We start from the raw sequence: 20,536 nt of genomic DNA, 5'->3' as shown, positions 1-20,536 counted from the left end.
CAGGCGCAAACTTTGTTTGCTCACACTTGGATAAAGGATTAAACTAAACTTATTATATCACATATTCTAGTTAAATCAAAAAAACTGTGGAAGATAATGAATATCAAATTCAGTCATCATCTTTATTTAATCAAAGTCTAGCTGCTGTGAAATATTTTGGTTTAAGGGAGCTAAATTTTAAGTCAAAGATTTTCAAAGCTTTCATACAACTTACCTTCATGCTTATCTGCATCTTCCAATATCCAGTTCAGTTGCTCTTCAAGTGATGATGGACAAAGCAGTTGATTTGCAGAGTCCACAATGTCTAGCTTATAATATATGCCTTTCACCATAACAATAATGTGCTGCAACATACAAGGAAAAATACAATGAAATTGTAAACACTATTATATAGAAATAGAGGTAAATCCATCATCAATGACCAGGGAGTTTATGAAAATTCAACCTTTGCTACTGGTATTTCCTTGGTCTTGCACTACTTTAAAGATGTAAACATTGTCCAGGAGCCTGAGTGTTTTCCTTTTTATTAGTGTTTCTGATTAAGGTTTCACTGGCCAGAGAGCTATTTCAAACTCTTGGTTTTCATCAGGGATCAGGCTAAAACCATACAAGGACAAAAACTCATTTCAGTGATGTAGCAATTTTATGTCAGAAAGGTCTTTTAAACAGTGCTATTCCAAGACAACTCTGATGCCAAAGGTAGTATTCTCATAAACTCTTGGGTCATTTTTTAAACTTTTTTAAAGTTTTAAATACAGTTATTTGGCCAAGAAATAATAATGACGAATTTATAATGTCCTCTATTTCTATAATTTTACAAGCCAAACAGAACCATTTCTAGGCTCTCTTTAACTATTGCAAACACTTTCATTGGCATCAATTAATTAACTTTAAATACAGTGTATTCACTTTATATTTTATAAACTTATCCATCTAATATGATATCAAACACAACATTATGACATGATAAATATAAAATTGGACTTGTTATAAGAGACTGTTCAACTGTTTAATATACTTCTTTTTTGCTATTCTTTTGATCCAGAAGAAGACCAATATCTGAGAGGAGTGATATGGTAAGACATGCATTAGAAGACAGAAATATAAGATTTTACAATACCGGAAGTTGACAAAGGCTAATAATCATCACTGATTTTCTGATATGTGTACGCTCAAGGACCAAAGACAATAATGCATGATTTCTGATCCCTGTCCAAAGTTTTCCTCCAAATTAATCTATGACTTCCAATACTGTCAGATATTATAGTTTTGTCTTCTAGGACACTTCTGACAAACATCATTTCACCTAAATATTAGTCTTCCTCTAGGTCTTTTTCCTACCATCTTGGCATTAAGCACTGTTTCTAACCTTTCACCTCCCATTAAATGATCATACCACCTTAGATTAGCTCTGCTCCTACATTCTTGAGTACAATGTCCAGTTCCTTCCTAATATGTTAATTTTTAATATAATTCTACAATTGATGCAACCTGGTCAATCCCCTAATTTTCACTTCACTCTCATATCTGTGGTCTCTAGCTATTTTATTTCTAAGCTACCTCTTGTTACACCTGATATCTTAGGAATATAGTATTCTCAGCTATCATGGTGTAACATGAAGAATAAATATCATAAATTAAAACCCCTGCATAAAAAAAATGAATTATTTAATGGAATATTTCTTGCATCCAGTAAAATGTATAAAACGTAGGGGTTGTTGTTAAAGTAGCTGATAAAGGAAGGAATGTATTAATATTGTAATATGACTTAAAATAAGGAATTCTAACTAAATAAGTAGCTAACAAAAGGAAAGTATAGATTAATATTGTAATACGATTAAAAATGAGAGAGTTAAGTAAATAAGTAGAAAGGGGTGAGTCATAAAATACGTTATGTGAGAGATTAAGTTATTAAGTAGAATTCATAGAAAAAGTTTGAAAGGGGATTAAGTCAGGCTAGCACAAGAAAAGCAAAACTATAGCTTAGGGCCGATCTCCGGATTGAAACATTGAGAACGGGCTTGCCGATCAAATGACATTTGGCGAGAAAACGCCACCCTAATTGGTCGATGATTAAAAAACAAGTAGAAGGAGGAGAAAGGAAGTAAGAAAAGGTGCCGTTAGGGAAGCAGCTATAAAAGGGTTGGTAACCCCCTGGGGGGGGACTCTTTTTGGATAGTCGCTTTTGGCCTTGGAGTTTGGTTTTGGTTCCGGTGGAGTTCACGGGGTTTTCCTGAGTGGCGACAGGGGTGATATCTCCTCGTCACAACACGGAAACGAAAGTGAGCAAAGGAAAAATTGCCATAGAGTCCTAGAAAAGGAGGGATCTTCTTCGTTTCGAAGCTAGTGATAACTACGCAAAGCAGAAAGCTGTAAAGAAATCGATGCCCTCGTTGCTGATAGTAGAGCAAATATGTGTGTGTGTTAAAGTATTCCAAAGTTACGAGAAGTTATACCAGAGGTTCGTTTGGAAAAGAATAAAGGCCCATACGAAGAGCTCAAGAAAGGTACTGTAAATCATAACCTATGTTAGCTAGAAATTTGTCTGTGAAAAGTATCGCGATTCCAATACAGAACTGTTGAAGTTATACTAGGACTTTAGTAAATGATAGAATGTGTATGTGTGTAGATTGACTAGTGTTAAATATTTGTGAATGATTTAGAGTTCTAAGGTATTTTTGCATGTCTATTATATTGCACAAGATATTTAAATGACATAATTGTGTGTTGGTGCAAATAACGGTATAACGTAATAGTGTGAATTAAGTAATTACGTATCCTAAGAATTGAATGCCTAATGTAATGTATAAAATAATTGAAATGTCACAAGTATGTGTGAGCAGTGAATAATTTGTTAATCTACTTCAGTATGAAAAATCAGATAGTGTGAATTGATCAAATTTGTTCACATCAGGTGAATTTATGAATTAATGTGTATGGCGGCATAATCACAAATAGCCATATTGCTTGTAATGATTTAATGTTAGTCTATAAGTATTTTAGTTTAGTATTTGAATTGTACCATGTTTAGAAACTTAATAAACCTTTTGTTTAATGATAAAAGAGTTGTCTGATGTTGCTAATCCAATGCATCGCTTAAAATCATCGTACCTAATCATGCGGGAAATTTAATGTTGAGGAAAGAGATTAAGAGTCACGACTGCAATAATATTTAAATACTAAGAGATATATTCGAGATTGACTTTCTCCCTATTTATGACAACATAAATGGTGCAGTTGATAACCACTTGAAAATATTGTACTTAGTCACGCGGAAAATTTAAGTTGAGAATCGAGTTAAGTGTCACGACTGCAATAGTTACACTTTCAGATATATTTGAGTTCTTTATCCTTGTTTATGCATGTAATATCCTAAACTAAATATCCCAAAAGGCGCAGTATAAATACAAATATTAGGGGTACTATGGGGAGCGATAACTTAGATATTGGTATAAGTTTTGGTAAAATCTCGGGCATAGAAGTTAGAAGAAAATAGATAAAAGGAATTTGTAAGATTAGAGTAGAAATCGTAAATTGGGACACAACACTCTAAGCCCCATAAGTTAAAATTGGTTTGTTCAAACACTTGTATGCTGCTATTTTAGTGTTTTGGCTAATTTCTCTCTTATTTCACATAAATTTATGCAATTAGCCCCCAAAATTCTGCTTATTTGATTGCATATTTTCATATTAAATTTGTCATCTTCCAAAAAAATTTTGCCTAAAATTTTGAAAAAGTGCTATGATAACTACAAGTTATCACAGCACTTTTTTTTTTTTTTTTGTGAATAATGCTAGTGCACATTGTTTGCTTGCAGGAAAAATTGTAAATATACATATATAAATTAAAGATTTATATTAGGAGTCATACCCGAAGTGATACCAAGATTGAAGGAATGCAGAAGTCACCTTTTGGCTACTTGCATATGAAAATGTGACTTCTGCATTACTTCAACCTTGGTATCACTTCTAGGTATGGCTCCCACTGATGAGACCTCAATAAAGGTCGAAACTGGTCTGGATGGTGATCCTTTCCATAATGCATAGCATTATACATGCCCATAAGGATATGTGCTTTCCATTATGGATACTAAGGCAAGTGATGTGAACTTTGTTAGCCTCTATATACAAGTTGCCCAGTCACAAAGTTACTCATTCACAAACTTTGTTTGCTTACACTTGGATAAAGGATTAAACCAAGGATATAATTTCTTGGCATCTTTAATTTATGAGATATGTAGCGTTAAAGTGGAAAATTTCTAGAACTAGAGAATTACACTGATGAAACAACTCCAGAAAAACTTTGGGATAAAGCCAAAATAATATTACTGGAAATTGTAAAGTCAACGTTGCTCAAAAAATCCATAATCAACACACCTTGGATATCAAATGAAACTCTGAAACAAGTCAAGAAAAGAAAAGAAATAAAGTCAAAAGGACTTTCAACAGAAGAGATACGTAGATCTATAGTGAGTTATCCAAGCTCATCAAAAAAACTTTGCATCAAAGATAAAAACAACTTTATCAACAATATATGCAGAGAAATTGAAGATCACTTAAATCAAACCAAAGACCTATTTAGCAAAATAAGGCTGTTTGAATAGAAAATTTAAACTATTCAAGCATAGCTAATGTCAATAATCATATTCTTAGTGATCCAATGGATATTCTTAATAGATAAAAGACTATTGCTCAAATCTATACAAAGATAATTCAATCTAATTCAACAAATAAAACACCAGAGATTTCCATAAGAACATTGCATTTTAAAAAGAAGAGGTTGAAGAAGTGATAAATATTAATTTAAAAAAAAAAAAAAAAAAACGGAAAACTCCAGGCCACAACCAAATACCAAGTGATCTTCTTGCATGTCTAGAATCTATCCTAGACATGCGAGAAGATATTGGCCTGATGATTAGGTAAAATCCATTTTTATCACAATACACAAAAAAAAGGAAATGTCAATGAATGAAATAATTATAGAACTATAGCCTTGATCTCACATGCAAGCAAAATTCTTCTCTATATTAAAGAAAGACTTAAACAATATGTCAAGCATCAACTTCTTGCAAAACAGGCAGATTTCAGAAAAGGACATGAAACCAGAGATCAAATTTCTAGTCTAAGGCACTTGGTTGAAAAGGCTCAAGTTAATATTCCCTTGAATATGTGCTTCAGTGATTACGCTAAAGCATTTGACTGTGTCAGGTGGGAGGACCCGTGGAAAATACTAAGTAAAATGGGCATCCCAGAACACTTGACATACCTTTTAAAACAACTCTATATAAGGCTGCGGTGAAGATGGATGGAAAAACATATCAGTGGTTCAATGTTGAAAAAGGTATGAGACAAGGATGTATACTCTCGACAGATTTATACAATCTTTACAGAGAATTATGAGAAAGGAGCTTAACAGACACAATAGTTGGAAGTTTATTTTGCACTTGGTTAGACTATAATAAATTTAGTTTAATCCTTTATCCAAGTGTAAGCAAACAAAGTTTGCACCTGAAAATATCTTCAGGACTGAGGTAAGGTGGTACATCCCTTGGCAACTCGTAGCAAAGGTGGATCAAGTTCTCATCACTCTTTGTCTCAGTATCTCCCATAATGCAAAGCACATCTCCTTGTGGACATGTATACTGCTATGCATTAAGGGAAGGGCCACTACCCAGACCAGCTTCGACCTTTATTGAGGTCTCGTCAGTGGGAGGCAGACCCAGAGTGGTGATAATCACCACTCTGGGTGATAAGTTGCCAAACCAAATAAGTTGATAAAGGCTCAAGACCAAGGTAGTTGGACCAGATTAAAAAGATCACTGGGCTTACTTTAGAGTTGGCCACTGCTGCAACAAAAGACAGAAACAAATAGGGAGACATTGTGGCCAGGGTCACGAGTCCTCAGACATGATGACACCAAGCAAGAAGTTTCTAACTGAATTTTTGATCAAGTCATATTGCCATCTTCAGTGAACTACACAGAGATGGTTACTGAATGAAATAACAAGTAGAACAGACCAGTTAAATATACAAAACAATGATTGATATCGACATGCATAACAATGTAAAAAGTATCATCAGTGTCCAACAGCAAATAAACAGAAGTAAGGATATACAGGTGAAATCTTGTCATAATAAAATTCTCTACATAAAATACTGTTATACCAAAATTTTTTTATACAGGATAAGGAGAAGAAAAGAAATCAATTATAAATTCGTTTTATTTTGTCTTAACAAATGCAAATGCTCATTACAAGATTTTATTTCTTGATTAAGAATTCTCTTAGATCTGATCGTCTCATATATCAATAATTGTCTGTATTAGACCATGACATTAAAAATGAAATCTTCAAAACCGTTAACTACTGAAAATTCTGGAACTTCACTAGTAGAGAACAAATATGCACAACCACTCTCAAACTTCATGTAGGCGTTATTCAAAGATCATCATCATCAAATTCCTGCCATGTACCCTCAAAGGGTATACAGGATATGATAGTACTACATGAAAAATTTACATCATTACTAACTTCCTATCTACAATTTTCTTCCAAATTAGTCTGTTACTTGTCAAGACTCCAACATTATCAAATCTTATATTTCTATCGTCTAAGGCACTATTTGCCATATCAATCCACCTATATCTTGGTCTTCCTCTGGGTTGTTTTCCTGCTAACCTGGCAGAGAACACTTGTTTTGCTAATCTTTCCTCTTCTATTTTGTTTAAATGACCAGACCACCAGCTCTGCTAATGCATTCCTGGATGCTGACAATGTCAAGTTCTTTCCTAATATCCTCGTTTTTAATATGATATTGCCATTGATGCCATCTGTTTGTACCCCTGATCTTTCTCAGGATTCTCATATCTGCAGTCTCTAGTCTTTGATGAAGTGTTTTATTTCTGACCCAGCTCTCAGATCCATAAGTTAAAACATGTTTGAACACTGTCTTGTATAACAGCTAATTTAATGTTTTGACTAATTTCTTTCTTATTCCATGTAAATTTATTCAGCTGATTTCCTACCAAACCAGCTTTGTTGATCCTGTTGTCTATTTCCATATTTAATTTACCACCTTCACTAAAAATTGTGTCTCCTCCTTCTTCTTCTTTGAGTGCCATCTCCTATCAGAGGTCGGCAACCACCTTGGCAAATTTTGAGTGATTCTCAGCTACACTGAGCAGTCTCTCAGAGTTCATGCCAGTCCACTGTCTGATGTCTGCCAGCCAAGATTTTATTCATCTTCCTTGTCCTCTTCTTCCATTCATCTTCCCTTTTATAATCAATTGAAGTATCTTATATTTTTCATTACGAAGTAGGTGACCGAGATATGCAGTTTTCCTTCTTTTTATGGTATCTAAAAGTTCACGTGATTTCCTCCATTTGTTCCAGTACTTCCTGATTGGACGTTTTTGCTATCCATGGGATTTTTTAACATTCGTCTGTATAACCACATCTCGAAGGCTTCAAGTCTTTTTACTGATGTTGTCTTTAAGGTCCAAGTTTCTGCACCATACATAGCATTTAACCATGCATACTCTAAGCTCTAAGTTTAAACTGAAGTTACACAGTGCTGATTTCATCAAGAGAAAATTTTTTCTTGCCATTTCAATTCTAACTTTTATTTCCATTTCTGGATTGCAATCTTCATTTAACCAGCATCCAAGACATTTAAACTTTGCCATTTTTTCTATTTGTTTCCCATTTGAAGAAAGTGCTGAATTAAGAATTGGTTTCTTACTTATGACCATGAATTTAGTTTAGGTGATATTTATTTTTAATCCCATTTTTTCACTCTCTGCATTTATTAGTTCCAGAAGATTTTGAAGATCCTGAATATTGTCAGCCAGGAGGGCTGTGTCATCGGCATATCAGATGTTACTGATGATTTCACCATTTACACTAATCCCTTCCTTTCTTCCTTCCAAGACTTTTTGAAATATGGCTTCTGAGTATATGTTAGAAAGAAGAGGTGATAGCACACATCCTTGCCTAACTCCTCGTTTGATGTTAATGAAGTCTGTAATAATGTCATCAACTTGAACAGATGCCTTTGGGTTCCAATATAAGTTTTCAATGATCCTGATGTCTTTACCATCTAATCCAATTCTTTTCAATCATTTTAGCATGTTGGACTTTGTCAAATGCTTTCTCGAAGTCGATAAAGCAAATTAATATTTCCTTGTTTTGGTCAATACATTTTTGGAATAAGATCTGAGAACAGAAAAGAACCTCTCTCGTTCCCAAACCATTTCTAAAGCTGAATTGGGTATTACTGATGGTGTCTTCACATTTTCTGTATATTCTTTTTAGAATTATTTTCAGAAATGGCTTAAACACTGTCTTGTATACAGCTAATTTAGTGTTTTGACTAATTTCTTTCTTATTACATGTAAATTTATTCAGCTGACTTCCTACCAAACCAGCTTTGTTGATCCTGTTGTCTATTTCCATATTTAATTTACCATCTTCACTAAAAATTGTGCCCAAGTAGCTGAAATGTTTTACTTGTTCCAGAGGTTTTCCATTCACAACACAGTTGACATTTTAATTGTCTTTGTCTTGTTATTGCTAACCTTCATACCACACCTATTACAACAGTTATTCAATTCAGTCAGGGAATATTGCAGACGTAACGGATTTATTTAAAAGTATAATATCGTCTGCTTAAAGCAAAGAGCTGATCCAATTTTGATATCATGTTTAATACCACTTTCCTTCATAATGTGATCCATATAGATAATGAATAACAGAGGGGATAATGTACATCCTTGTCTGATACCAGAATTAACATTAAACAATCTTCCTGTACTCCCTCCAATTCTAACTGTTGACTTACATCTGAAGTAAAGACTAAGTATTGCATGATATAAAGCCCCATTGACACCATATAACTGTAGAGTATTGAATAGCTTCTCTCTTGGCACCTTGTCATATGCCTTTTCCAGATCGACAGAACTTAAATACAGATCTTTGTTATATTCCCATGATTTCTCGACTATTTGTTGTAAAGTGAAGATCTGATTCTGACAGCCTCTATTTGGCCTGAATCTAGCTTGTTCTTCACCAAGCTTTTCTTCCACAATTCTTCTCAACAGCTTCTCAAGTATACCTGCATATATCTTACCAGGAACACTCAGTAGGGAAATACCTCTGTAATTCTCGCATTCAGTTTTATTTTCCTTTTTATATATGAGCACTATGAGAGCTCTACTCTAATCATCGGGAATTTGTCCCTCTGTCCAGGCCTTCTGAAATATGCAGTGCAGCCATTGTAAGACTTTTATACCTCCATACTTCAGCATTTCTGGTCGAATATCATCTACTCTTGCTGCCTTTCCACATTTCAAGCCTTTGATAGCTTTTTCTACTTCAAGTATGGATATGTATTCCTGACTGCAAGCCTGGTCAGTGTTTTTTTGCAATTTTTCGAAGTAATTATTCCATACTTCAAGTATATCTTTTTCTCCTGTTTTCATGTCACCTTTATCATCTCTAATTGCTTTTACAACACTCTTTCCTCCATTTCTGAGCTTCTTCAACAACCTCAAGAATATCTTGCCACCTTCTTGATATTTATTTTCTATGTTCTTGCCAAAGTCCTCCCATGACTTTTGTTTAGCCAGTTTTACACAGTGTTTAGCTTTCTTACATTTGTTTCTGTATTCTCTAAGAGCACAAGCTGACTTCTTTGCCAGGAACTTTTGATATGCTTTCTTCTTTTTCTTAACTGCCTCTTTTACTTTCTATGTCCACCATGGAGTTCAGAATTTTCTATTCCACAGATAACTGCACCACATGCCTCTCTGTCTGCATAAATCAGAGTTTTCTTCAAGGCTTGCCACTGAATCTAAAAGGTTTGATTCCTGTTCTCAAACTCTTTCATTTTTTCTTGAATAATGTTAACAGTTCACATCTGAGAGCTGCTCAACTTTTGTTGGCTTTAAAACTTTCTCACATGTTATTCTTTTCAAAATGAAATTCAATTTTATTCTGCTCAAGACTAAATAGTGATCACTCCCAATTTCAAATCCTCTGAACACTCCAGTGTCGTGCACCAGGGAAAAAACATCACTAAAGACAATAACATAGTCAATGAGAATTTTCTTATTCCTTGCCTCTTCTCTCCTGAATTTGTGCACATTTTTATGTTGGAACATGGTGTTAGTAATAACCAATCCATGTCTTGAGCAGAAATCCAACAGGTGTTTGCTATTATTATTAGCTTTGCTCTTTTCTCCAAATTTTCCAAAAATATTTTTGTATGTCTGACAATCATTTCCTACTCTGCTATTTAGATCCCCAACAAGGACCAACCTTTCCTTTTTCATTGTGTCAGTTGCTTTCTTAAAGCCTCAAAAAATAACTCCACTTCTACCTTAGTAGAACCTTCTGTGGGATGATAGGCACAAATAAGTCTCATTGTCCAGTTCTCCATTCTGATATTTGCCCATATCACTTTACTTGAGACTACCTGCCATTCAGGAAGATTAGACTTGTATTTAATGTTGAATACTATGGATATTCCTTCTTTTCCTTGACTGTCATTGCCTGATTATTCAAAGATTTCAGTACATTTTCCATAATTTACTGGTCTGTGAATTCACACATTGTTAACAAATTTTCATATGCTTCTATGTAATCTTCATAATTAACCATGTTCAAAACCAATAGAGCAATTCCATTTCTAACCTCATTTTTATTTTCCTTGCAGTCATCTCAATTACAGTTGTAAGTATTTCAAGATCACTATTTGTAAGAAGTGAAGTTAAAATTAAAATTTCAGTGTAAGAAGGGATTGATTTGATAAGCCCAATTATACTGAAATTTTAATTTTGTGATTAAGAAAAATAAAAGACTTTGAGGAACAGACTGATGCTAAGAGGTCTGTCTATCTTTGGGTGATGTTATCATAGTACCATCAGGTGAGAGAGGTGGAAACAAGTCTAGAAAGTCCAGAAGGGAAGACTGCCAGTTGACAAGGAAAAAGTTATTGTATTTAACACTTACAAAATTTGATTTGGATCTGTTGATAATCTTTACTCTTGTTTTGAGTTTAAGGTGGACAAAATGTTGGAATTTTTGAAATAAGCCATGCAGAGGCACATTTTAGAGAACCAGGCCCTGGTTGAGATCAGATGTCTGCAGTGGAGTGGAAAGAAGACTTTCATCCCAGTAAGGTTTTGTTGGGATATTAGTTCAGAGCAGGTGTTTGGATTAGGAGTGCAGAAATAGAAATGTGATAACAGAAAGGAGTTGTAAAATTCCCAGAAGTTATCCCAATTGGCACCCTTGTAATGCCTGAACACCTGAAGCCAAGTAGTTAATAAACTACTTGGCTTCAGGTGTTCACTATACAAATTAGATATCAATCTGATGTGTTCAAGAAAACCAATTATGTTTATCCTGTATTAAAATCATGATTAATTCCCAGAGCATTTCAGGTGCGTTCTTCTCCTCATCAGCATCCAAACTGTTTTGAAATTTCTTCTGTAAACCCTCTGGGAGTTATTCTATCATCTAGTCTTGTGGCATGAGACTGACCTGGACAGTTTTGGAATCTAAGTCTTACTTCGGCTCTTACTAGATTATGATCTATGCTTCACTATGTTCCAGGATATATGAGTAAATCTAAGATGCCTGTCTATACCACTGGAGTGTCAGGATGTAATTAATCTAGTGGTGCCGTGACTGATCAATGTTTGATGTCCAAATATAGGGTACATCATGTGTGATTCTTTGTCTGGAAAATACTTTCACCTCAGCAAAGTGCTCACCCTCATTTATCCTTTACCTTCCAACAATTCAGTGAATTCTGTACAGAAAACATGAGTCAATAATGAATACCTAGTTCAATTTATCACAGAGGAGACTTTATAAAACTGACACTCACTACAGCAAACTAGTGAAAAGTCTTGATAAAAGCATAGGTTCATACCAGATTGTTATAGTGATAGTCAATTGTAACTGGAGAAGCCAAATAACAGAGAATGGTAAAAAATCAGACTATTTTCAAATAAACATATGATATCTAAAACCTCTTTTAAATTTTCAATTACAGAAATGTGGTAGCAACTGTTTATAATGAAGTCAATAGGAGCAGAAACAAAACAATTTAGGTAGAGCAAATTGTCCAAAGCAAATAAAGATGTGTGTGTGTGCATGTACACATGTGTGTGTATAACTTTAAATCAGTTTGAGGTGCATTTGAGATTTCTGATATCATTAAGACAGTTTACAAATGCTAATTTTACAAATAAAATCATACCAAAAAAGTTGCAACTAGCATGTGGAAATACACGTTTTGCTAATCAACATCTCTATTTAAATTATATAGTTTCCCTTCCAAAAAATTTGCATTTGTATTTAAATTTATGACCATAATTTTACAAATCAGTTTTATTAGACAAATAAGCCACTAAATTCCAATATACCTTGGAATCCTCTGAGTCAAAGTGAAGAATTTCGTCTATATCTACTCCTGGAATTCTGTAAAAAAAATTTGTTTGAAATTAATGCTATTCAATATATATCATTTAAATAACAAACAGCAGTGTGATATTAGAGAAACATTATGAAAGATCATTTTCACAAAAGCATGCAATTTATCATAAAGGTTAAATCATAAAAACATAATGAAAACCTTCTAAGGAATTTTAAAAAAGTCAACTGGGACAACAGAAAAAAAGCAAAAAACAAAAAAAAAAAAAATTAATTAAAAAATGTAACACAAGTTGTGAGAGCCTGTCTCAGAAAGGAGTTACCTTGAATGCCCATGAATAGATTTCAAATGGCATAGAATATTATGTGCAACACTTGAGGAAAATGCTAACAATACTGTATCTTCATGAAAACATAATCTGTATATGAGTGCCTTCAGCTGTATTGTCATATGGAACAAGCAAACCTCACATAAAGTAAAGATAGCTAATTAAACATATATGGTTGTACACCATAATAATAAAAGCATTATTGCTCGACTTTTTTCTTGGTTTATTAGTTGACCATATATTAATAAATGATATACACAAATTCTCAACAAGTTTCACCAGCTATTCTGTCTGGCTTCTTCGGGACAGTATGATGGTACAATAACGTTTACTAGTAATAAAGAAGAATAGAGTAACACAGTCAAATAAATTAAAATTAAAACTGATGTGTAACATCATAAGCATGGAGCGCGATGTCTCGGTTATTGTTTATTAAGCGCGTCGTATAGTTTTTAGCAAAATGAAATTTTGGTAAGCTGAGTGAATTTATTAGGCTTTTCCAGATGTCTTTCAGAATCATTCCTTGATTTCTGTTTAGATTTTCTCCCGAACGGAGTACAACCATGGCTTCTGTGAAGTTTCTACACAGAAAATCTTCTGGTGGAGATAATATCTAGATGATGTTTTCATTATTTGGAAAGGCACAGAAAATACCTTATTTGATCTCCTTACAAAAATAAATTCCTTCCACCAAAAAATAAAGTTCACATTAGAGCTGGAAAAGAATAATCAATTGCCTTTTCTAGATACACTAATAGAGAAATAAGGGAATGGACAAATCTAGCTCACAATCTATCGAAAGCCAACAGACACTGGATGTTACCTGCACTTCAAATCATCTCACCATATTGCGCAAAAACTCAGCATAATACATATGCTTTTATTAAAAATAAAGTAACCAATATTATCTCAGAAGAAAAAGATCTCTTGATGAACTCACTCTCATATCTCAAACACTAGTAAACAACAGTTACCCAAAAAATATAATCAAAAAGGTTCTTCATAGGAACCCTCCACAACAACAACCTCCTGTCAAGCAATATACATCGTCCATCATCATCCCTTATGCAGGTTCAGTTTCAACAAAAATAGCCAAACTCATCAAGTCTTTCAACGTCAGAGTTGCTCTCAAACCTGTCAAAACTATATGCCACATTTTAACATCTCCTAAGGACGTTAATGCCTTCTTCAAATACGCAGGTATATACAACATCGCATGTTCCTGTGGATTAAATTACATAAGCTAAACATCAAGAACCCTGGAAATTCGAAAAAAGAACATATAGGGGACATGAACAACGACAGAACAGACACTTCAGGATTAGCCCATCACTTATAGCAAGAACTAAAACATATTAAATGGAACATCATAGGCTTAAGTGAAGTTTGTAGGCAGGATGAACATTTAATAAAACTAAAAAATGAAGACTACTTATACTATTATGAGAAAACTGAAAGACAATATGGAGTAGGATTTCTATTTAAGAAAACAATTACAAACTTTATAGAAGAATTGAATTATACAGATGAAAGAATGATAGAAATCACACTTAAAATAAACTCCAAACTTAAAATCAGGATCATCCAAATTGCTCCCACCTCATCCCACACTGATGAAGACATAGAAGCATTTCATGACTCACTACAGCACACTCTAGACATACAAAAAAATAGCAATCAAAACTTTACTATAGTAATGGGCAATTTCAATGTCAAAGTTGGTCATCCCTCTCACCAAATATACACAATAGGACCATATGTATATGGTAAGCAGCAACACAGGAATGGCTCTTATAGAATTTTCTATCAGTAACAAGCTTTACATTATGAATACATTTTTTTTAAGGAAAGCTCCCAAAAGAAAATGAACATGGAGAAGTCCAAATGGAGAAATAAAAAATGAAATAGTTTATATATACTGTGTAATAATAAAGAAACAGTTCAAGGTATCTCAGTACTAAATCAAGTAAAAACAGAAAGTGACTACCAACTGGTGAGAGCCAAAATTAAAATAAACCTCAAATTGGAAAAAATGAAATGGCTAAACAACAAAAAATCAAGAAATTCTGACTTAAAACCTATTGAAAACAAGAAGAATTACAAAGAAAAACTCAATCACAAACTAGACTTAATAAATATATTTGAAGACATAAATAAAATAAGCAAAAACCTAACGAAAGTAATAATCTCAGCAGCCAACAAATTCAAAAGCAACAAAAAAACCACTAACTTTCAGAGGAAACCTTACAACTACTAAAAAAAGAGACGAAATATGAAATAACTTCTAAAATAGAATATGCAGAACTATGCAAAACAATAAGGAAAAAGATGAGAAATGAAATAAGATCTTAACACTACAAAAATAAAAGAAACAATGGAAAATAATAAAAAGATGAAAATACTAAGAAAACATTTATCAGTTGGTGAAAGTCAAATAACTACAATAAAAGATAAGAATGGAACTACAATAAGGAACCAAGAAAAAATCTAAGCAGACTAGAAGAATTTTATAAAGAACTCTATAGTGATCCTTCAATAGATAAATCAAATATAAATAACTATTTCCTATCACATATGGAATTCATCCCCCCCCCTCCAATTCACTTCTGATGAAATAAAACAAGCATTAAAACAGATGAAAATTGAAAATGTCCTGGTGAAGACCTAATTCACATAGAATTAATTAAATGAGGAGGAAACAACATAATTCACCATGTTTCAAACTTACTAAATCTATGCCTAGAAGAGGGGAAGATACCAGAAAACTGGAAAAATGCTACACAGATACTGTTATTTAAAAAAAAAAAAAAAAAGGAGACAAAGAAGAAGTAAAGTAGACCAATTAGTATTCTCTCTAATCTGTACAAAATTCTCACAAAAGTAATAACAAACAGGCTAATCCCTCTTCTAGACTCAAATCAACCAGCAGAACAAGCTAGATTCCATAAAGGCTTTAACACAATTGATCATATTGATGCAGCAAAACAAATAATAGAAAATGCAGAAGAATACCAATTGCCTCTCTGTTTAGCATTTATTGATTATGAAAAAAGCATTTGATTCCATCAAAATTAATGCAAAAATCGAAGCACTCCAGAATCAGGGAGTTCCTAGAGAATATATGGACCTCCTCCAGGAAATATACCACACTGCAACAGCAACAATCCAACTTCACACAAGTAGCAATAAAATATCAATTGAAAAAGGTGTCTGACAAGGAGACTATCACCCAAAACCTTTAAAGAAGTCCTTCAAGAAATATTTAATAATATAAACTGGTTGGCTGAGTGGTTAGCGTATCTGCTCTCCAGGAAAGAGGCTGAGGGTTCGAATCCTGCCTAGGTATGGATGTTTATGATTGTCTTCCAACTTCGTCCATTCATTTATCCAAGTATATATACACTCTCCCAAGATGGACCGGGTCACCATGGGAGAAGTAGACCCAACCCTCTCACAATGGGAGAAGCCTTACCCTGCAGTCGGTAGAAAAACAAGTGATCATCGGTATGGGTAATGATAAGAGTGAATTGAGCAATACATGTAATGCTTAACAATTAGACTGCCGACCTGGTTGGCTGAATGGTCAGCATATCCACTCTCCAGCCAAAAGGCTGCGGGTTCAAATCCCACCATGGACATGGATGTTCGTAATTGTCTGTGAAAATACTAGCGGTGATGATGGGCAGTAGATGGTATTTTTGTAGATGATGATGATGGTAGTTGCAGTTCGTTGTAGTTGGTGGATTGAGTAGTAGAGACAGAGCTATAGAGTAGGTGCCCTCCCTCGGTGAGTCATGGGACTCTCTGGAAGTGTTCGTCATCATATGTTACGCTTTCACGGAGGCCCACACATTTTACCACATAAGCTTCTGTAACCAATAATCCCGCAGAATAGGTTGGTTGCTATTTATTCATGATATTATCCCATGTTCACGAAATGCGGGTTCCAGTTTGCCTGCTTTGTGAGAGGAAAAACCCCAGGATAAACTGGGGAAAAAACCCTGCTGTCTATCTACACCCAAGAATCAAATCACGGGAATCAAATTTAGGACACTCCTTCCCCAGGCATATGGTTACAAAGCCCACAGCCACTCGGCTAACTGCATGGACCCCTGGAGGTGTTACGTAATACTAATAATAAACTGGATAAACCTTGGTATAAAAATTAATAACAGAAACTTAACACTTCTAAGATATACAGATGATATCATAATTTTTGCAAACACTCCAGCAGACCTTAATATAATGAAAGAAGACTTATATCATGAAAGCAGAAAAGTAGGTCTAAAAATAAACAGAAAAAACTAAAATCATGTTTAACCATTTTGTAAAATCAAAAAAAACACATAATAATAGAAAATAATTTCTTGGAAAAGAGTCTCTTCATATACATACTTAGGTCATCTCATTGATCTAAACCAGTGTTTCTTAACCTGTGGTCTGTGGACCACAAGTGGTCTGCAGGCAGACTTCATCATCATCAAATTCCTGTCATCTACCCTCAAGGGGTGTACAGGATATGATAGTACTACATGAAAAAAATTACATTATTACTAACTTCCTATCTACAATTTTCTTCCAAATCAGTCTGTTACTTGTCAAGACTCCAACATTATCAGATCTTATATTTCTATCGTCTAAGGCACTTTGTACCGTATATCCACCTATTCTTGGTCTTCCTCTGGGTCATTTTCCTGCCAACCTGGCAGAGAACACTTGCTTTGCTAATCTTTCCTCTCCCATTATTCTTTTTAGGTGACCATACCACCTGAGATTAGCTCTGCTAACGCATTTCTGGATGCTGACAATGTCAAGTTCTTTCCTAATATCCTTGTTTTTAATATGATACTGCCATTGATGACATCTGTTCATGCCTATAATCTTTCTCAGGATTCTCATATCTGCTGTCTCTAGTCTTTGGTCAAGTGTTTTACTTCTGACCCAGCTCTCAGATCCATAAGTTAAAACTGGTTTAAACACTGTCTTATATACAGCTAATTTAGTGTTCCGACTAATTTCTCTCTTATTCCATATGAATTTATTCAAGTGACTTCCCACCGTACCAGCTTTGCTGATTCTGTTGTCTATTTCTATATTTAATTTACCATCTTCAGTAAAAATTGTGCCTAAGTAGCTGAAATGTTTTACTTGTTCCACAGGTTCTCCATTCACAACACAGTTGATATTTTCAATGATTCTGCCTATTTTCATTGTCTTTGTATTGCTGACCTTCATACCATATCAATTACAATAGCTATTCAATTTAGTCAGAGAATCTTGCAGACTTGTGGCGGATTTATTTAGAAGTATAACATCATCCGCAAAAAGCAAAGACCTGATATTAACATCTCCAATTTTGATATCATGTTTAATACCACTTTCCTTCATAATGTGATCCATATAGATAATGAATAACAGAGGGGATAATGTACATCCTTGTCTCACACCAGATTTAACCTTAAACCATCTTCCTGTACTTCCTTCAATTCTAACTGCTGACTTACAACTCAAATAAAGACTAAGTATTGCTTGATATAATGCCCCATTGACACCATATAATTGCAGCGTATTGAATAGCTTCTCTCTTGGCACCTTGTCATATGCCTTTTCCAAATCGACAAAACTTAAATACAGATCTTTGTTATATTCCCATGATTTCTCAACTATTTGTCATAAAGTGAAGATCTGATCCTGACAGCTTCTATTTGGCCTGAATCCAGCTTGTTCTTCACCAAGCTTTTCTTCCACAATTCTTCTCAACCGTTTCTCAAGTATACTTGCATATATCTTGCCAGGAACACTCAGTAGTGAAATACCTATCTAATTCTCACATTCAGTTTTATTTCCCTTTTTATATATGGGTACTATGAGAGCTCTACTCCAATCATCGGGAATTCGTCCCTCTGTCCAGGCTTTTTGAACTATGCAATGCAGCCACTGTAAGACTCTTATACCACCATACTTCAGCATTTCTGGTCGAATATCATCTACTCTTGCTGCCTTTCCACATTTCAAGCCTTTGATGGCTTTTTCTATTTCAAGTATGGATATGTATTCCTGACTGCATGCCTGGGCAGTGTTTTTTTACCACTGTGCTGTCATCACTGCTTGTTTCATTTAGCAGTTTTTCAAAGTAATTACTCTATACTTCAAGGATATCTTTTTCTCCCGTTTTCATGTCACCTTTATCATCTTTAACTCCTTTTACAGCACTCTTTCCTCCATTCCTAAGCTTCTTAAACAACCTCCAGAATATTTTGCCACCTTCTTGATATTTATTTTCTATATTCTTGCCAAAGTCCTCCCATGACTTTTGTTTAGCTAGTTTTACTAACTGTTTAGCATTCTTGCATTTGTCTCTATATTCTCTAAGAGCACAAGCTGACTTATTTGAAAGGAACTTTTGATATGCTTTCTTCTTTTCCTTCACTGCCTCTTTAACTTCCTGTGTCCACCAGGGAGTTCTGATTTTTTTATCCTTGCACACAACCTCACCACATGCTTCTCTAGCAGAATCAATCAATGTTTTCTTCAGAGTTTGCCATTGAATCTCCAAGGTTTGATTCCTGTTCTCAAACTCTTTCATTTTTTTCTTCAATAATCTTTGTGTATTTTAGTCTACAGTTCACATCTGAGAGCTGCTCAACTTTTATTCGCTTTAAAACTTTCTTACATGTTATTCTTTTCAATATGAAATTCAATTTTATCCTGCTCAAGACTAAATAGTGGTCACTTCCAATTTCAAATCCTCTGTACACTCTGGTGTCCTGCACCAGGGAGAAAACATCACTATCAACAATAACATAGTCAATGAGACTTTTCTTATTCCTAGCCTCTTCTCTCCATGTGAATTTGTGTACATTTTTATGTTGGAACATGGTGTTAGTAATAAACAGTCCATGTCCTGAGCAGAAATCCAACAGATATTTGCTATTATTATTAGCTTTGCTCTTTTCTCCAAATTTTCCAAAAATATTTTTGTATGTCTGACAATCATTTCCTACTCTGCTATTCAGATCCCCAACAAGGACCAACTTTTCCTTTTTCATTGTGTCAGTAGCTTTCTCTAGAGCCCCAAAAGATTCCTCCACTTCTACCTTAGTAGAACCTTCTGTGGGACCATAGGCACAAATAAGTCTCATTGTCCGGTTCCCCATTCTCATATTTGCCCATATTACTCTACTTGAGACTGACTGCCATTCAAGAAGATTAGCCTCGTATTTTGTGTTGAATACTATGGCTACTCCTTCTTTTCCTTGATTGTCATTGCCTGAATATAACATTTTGTATTTATTGCTCAGAAAGATCTCACCAGTTTTTGTCTTTTTTGTTTCAGCCATCCTTATTATGTCGATCTGGTACTTATCTAATTCCTCAGCTAGCTACATTTCTTTGCCATTCAGGCTTCTTACGTTGATAGTACCGATCTTTAACTCTGGTGATATTGAGTTTGGGTTTGTTTTCAGATTTAATTAAATATATTTTTTTTAATTATCGAAACAAAAATTAAAATTCAATAAGTAAAAATTATTGAAATCAATTGTAGACTTAAAAAAACCTCAACAAATGGCATCAGAATGTCCAAAGGCAGAAGCAATAAAACTATATTGTTGTTCACTTCACCCCTCTTTTATTATTCATCATTCTGCTTCTAAATTTGTAGTGGCAGAATGATGAATAATAAAAGAGAGGTGAAGTGAACAACAATATAGTTTTATTGCTTCTGCCTTCCCTTGTTGTTTTGTCAGATTTGAAGGGAACACATGT

At 34.2% G+C, this 20,536-nt stretch overlaps 1 protein-coding gene across 1 annotated transcript in view; it reads right to left on the bottom strand.

Annotated features, from left to right (window-relative positions):
- The window catches only part of LOC150098962 (carnitine O-palmitoyltransferase 1, liver isoform-like), a 231,157-nt gene that overhangs the window by 26,185 nt on the left and 184,436 nt on the right, over window positions 1–20,536 (bottom strand). The window contains exons 9-10 of the mRNA XM_090405781.1: window positions 12,434–12,488; window positions 215–344 (exon numbers count right to left, since the gene is read on the bottom strand). Of these exons, the coding sequence (XP_090261907.1) occupies window positions 215–344; window positions 12,434–12,488 (185 nt within the window). The remainder of the gene's footprint in view (window positions 1–214; window positions 345–12,433; window positions 12,489–20,536) is intronic.

This window comes from Typopeltis vanoorti, chromosome 15 (assembly GCF_054136105.1).
Source record: "Typopeltis vanoorti isolate ZY-2024b chromosome 15, IOZ_Tvanoo_1.0, whole genome shotgun sequence".
NCBI lineage: Eukaryota > Metazoa > Arthropoda > Arachnida > Uropygi > Thelyphonidae > Typopeltis > Typopeltis vanoorti.
The sequence above is the reverse complement of the archived record's forward strand: the minus strand, read 5'-3'. Positions and strand labels throughout refer to the sequence as shown.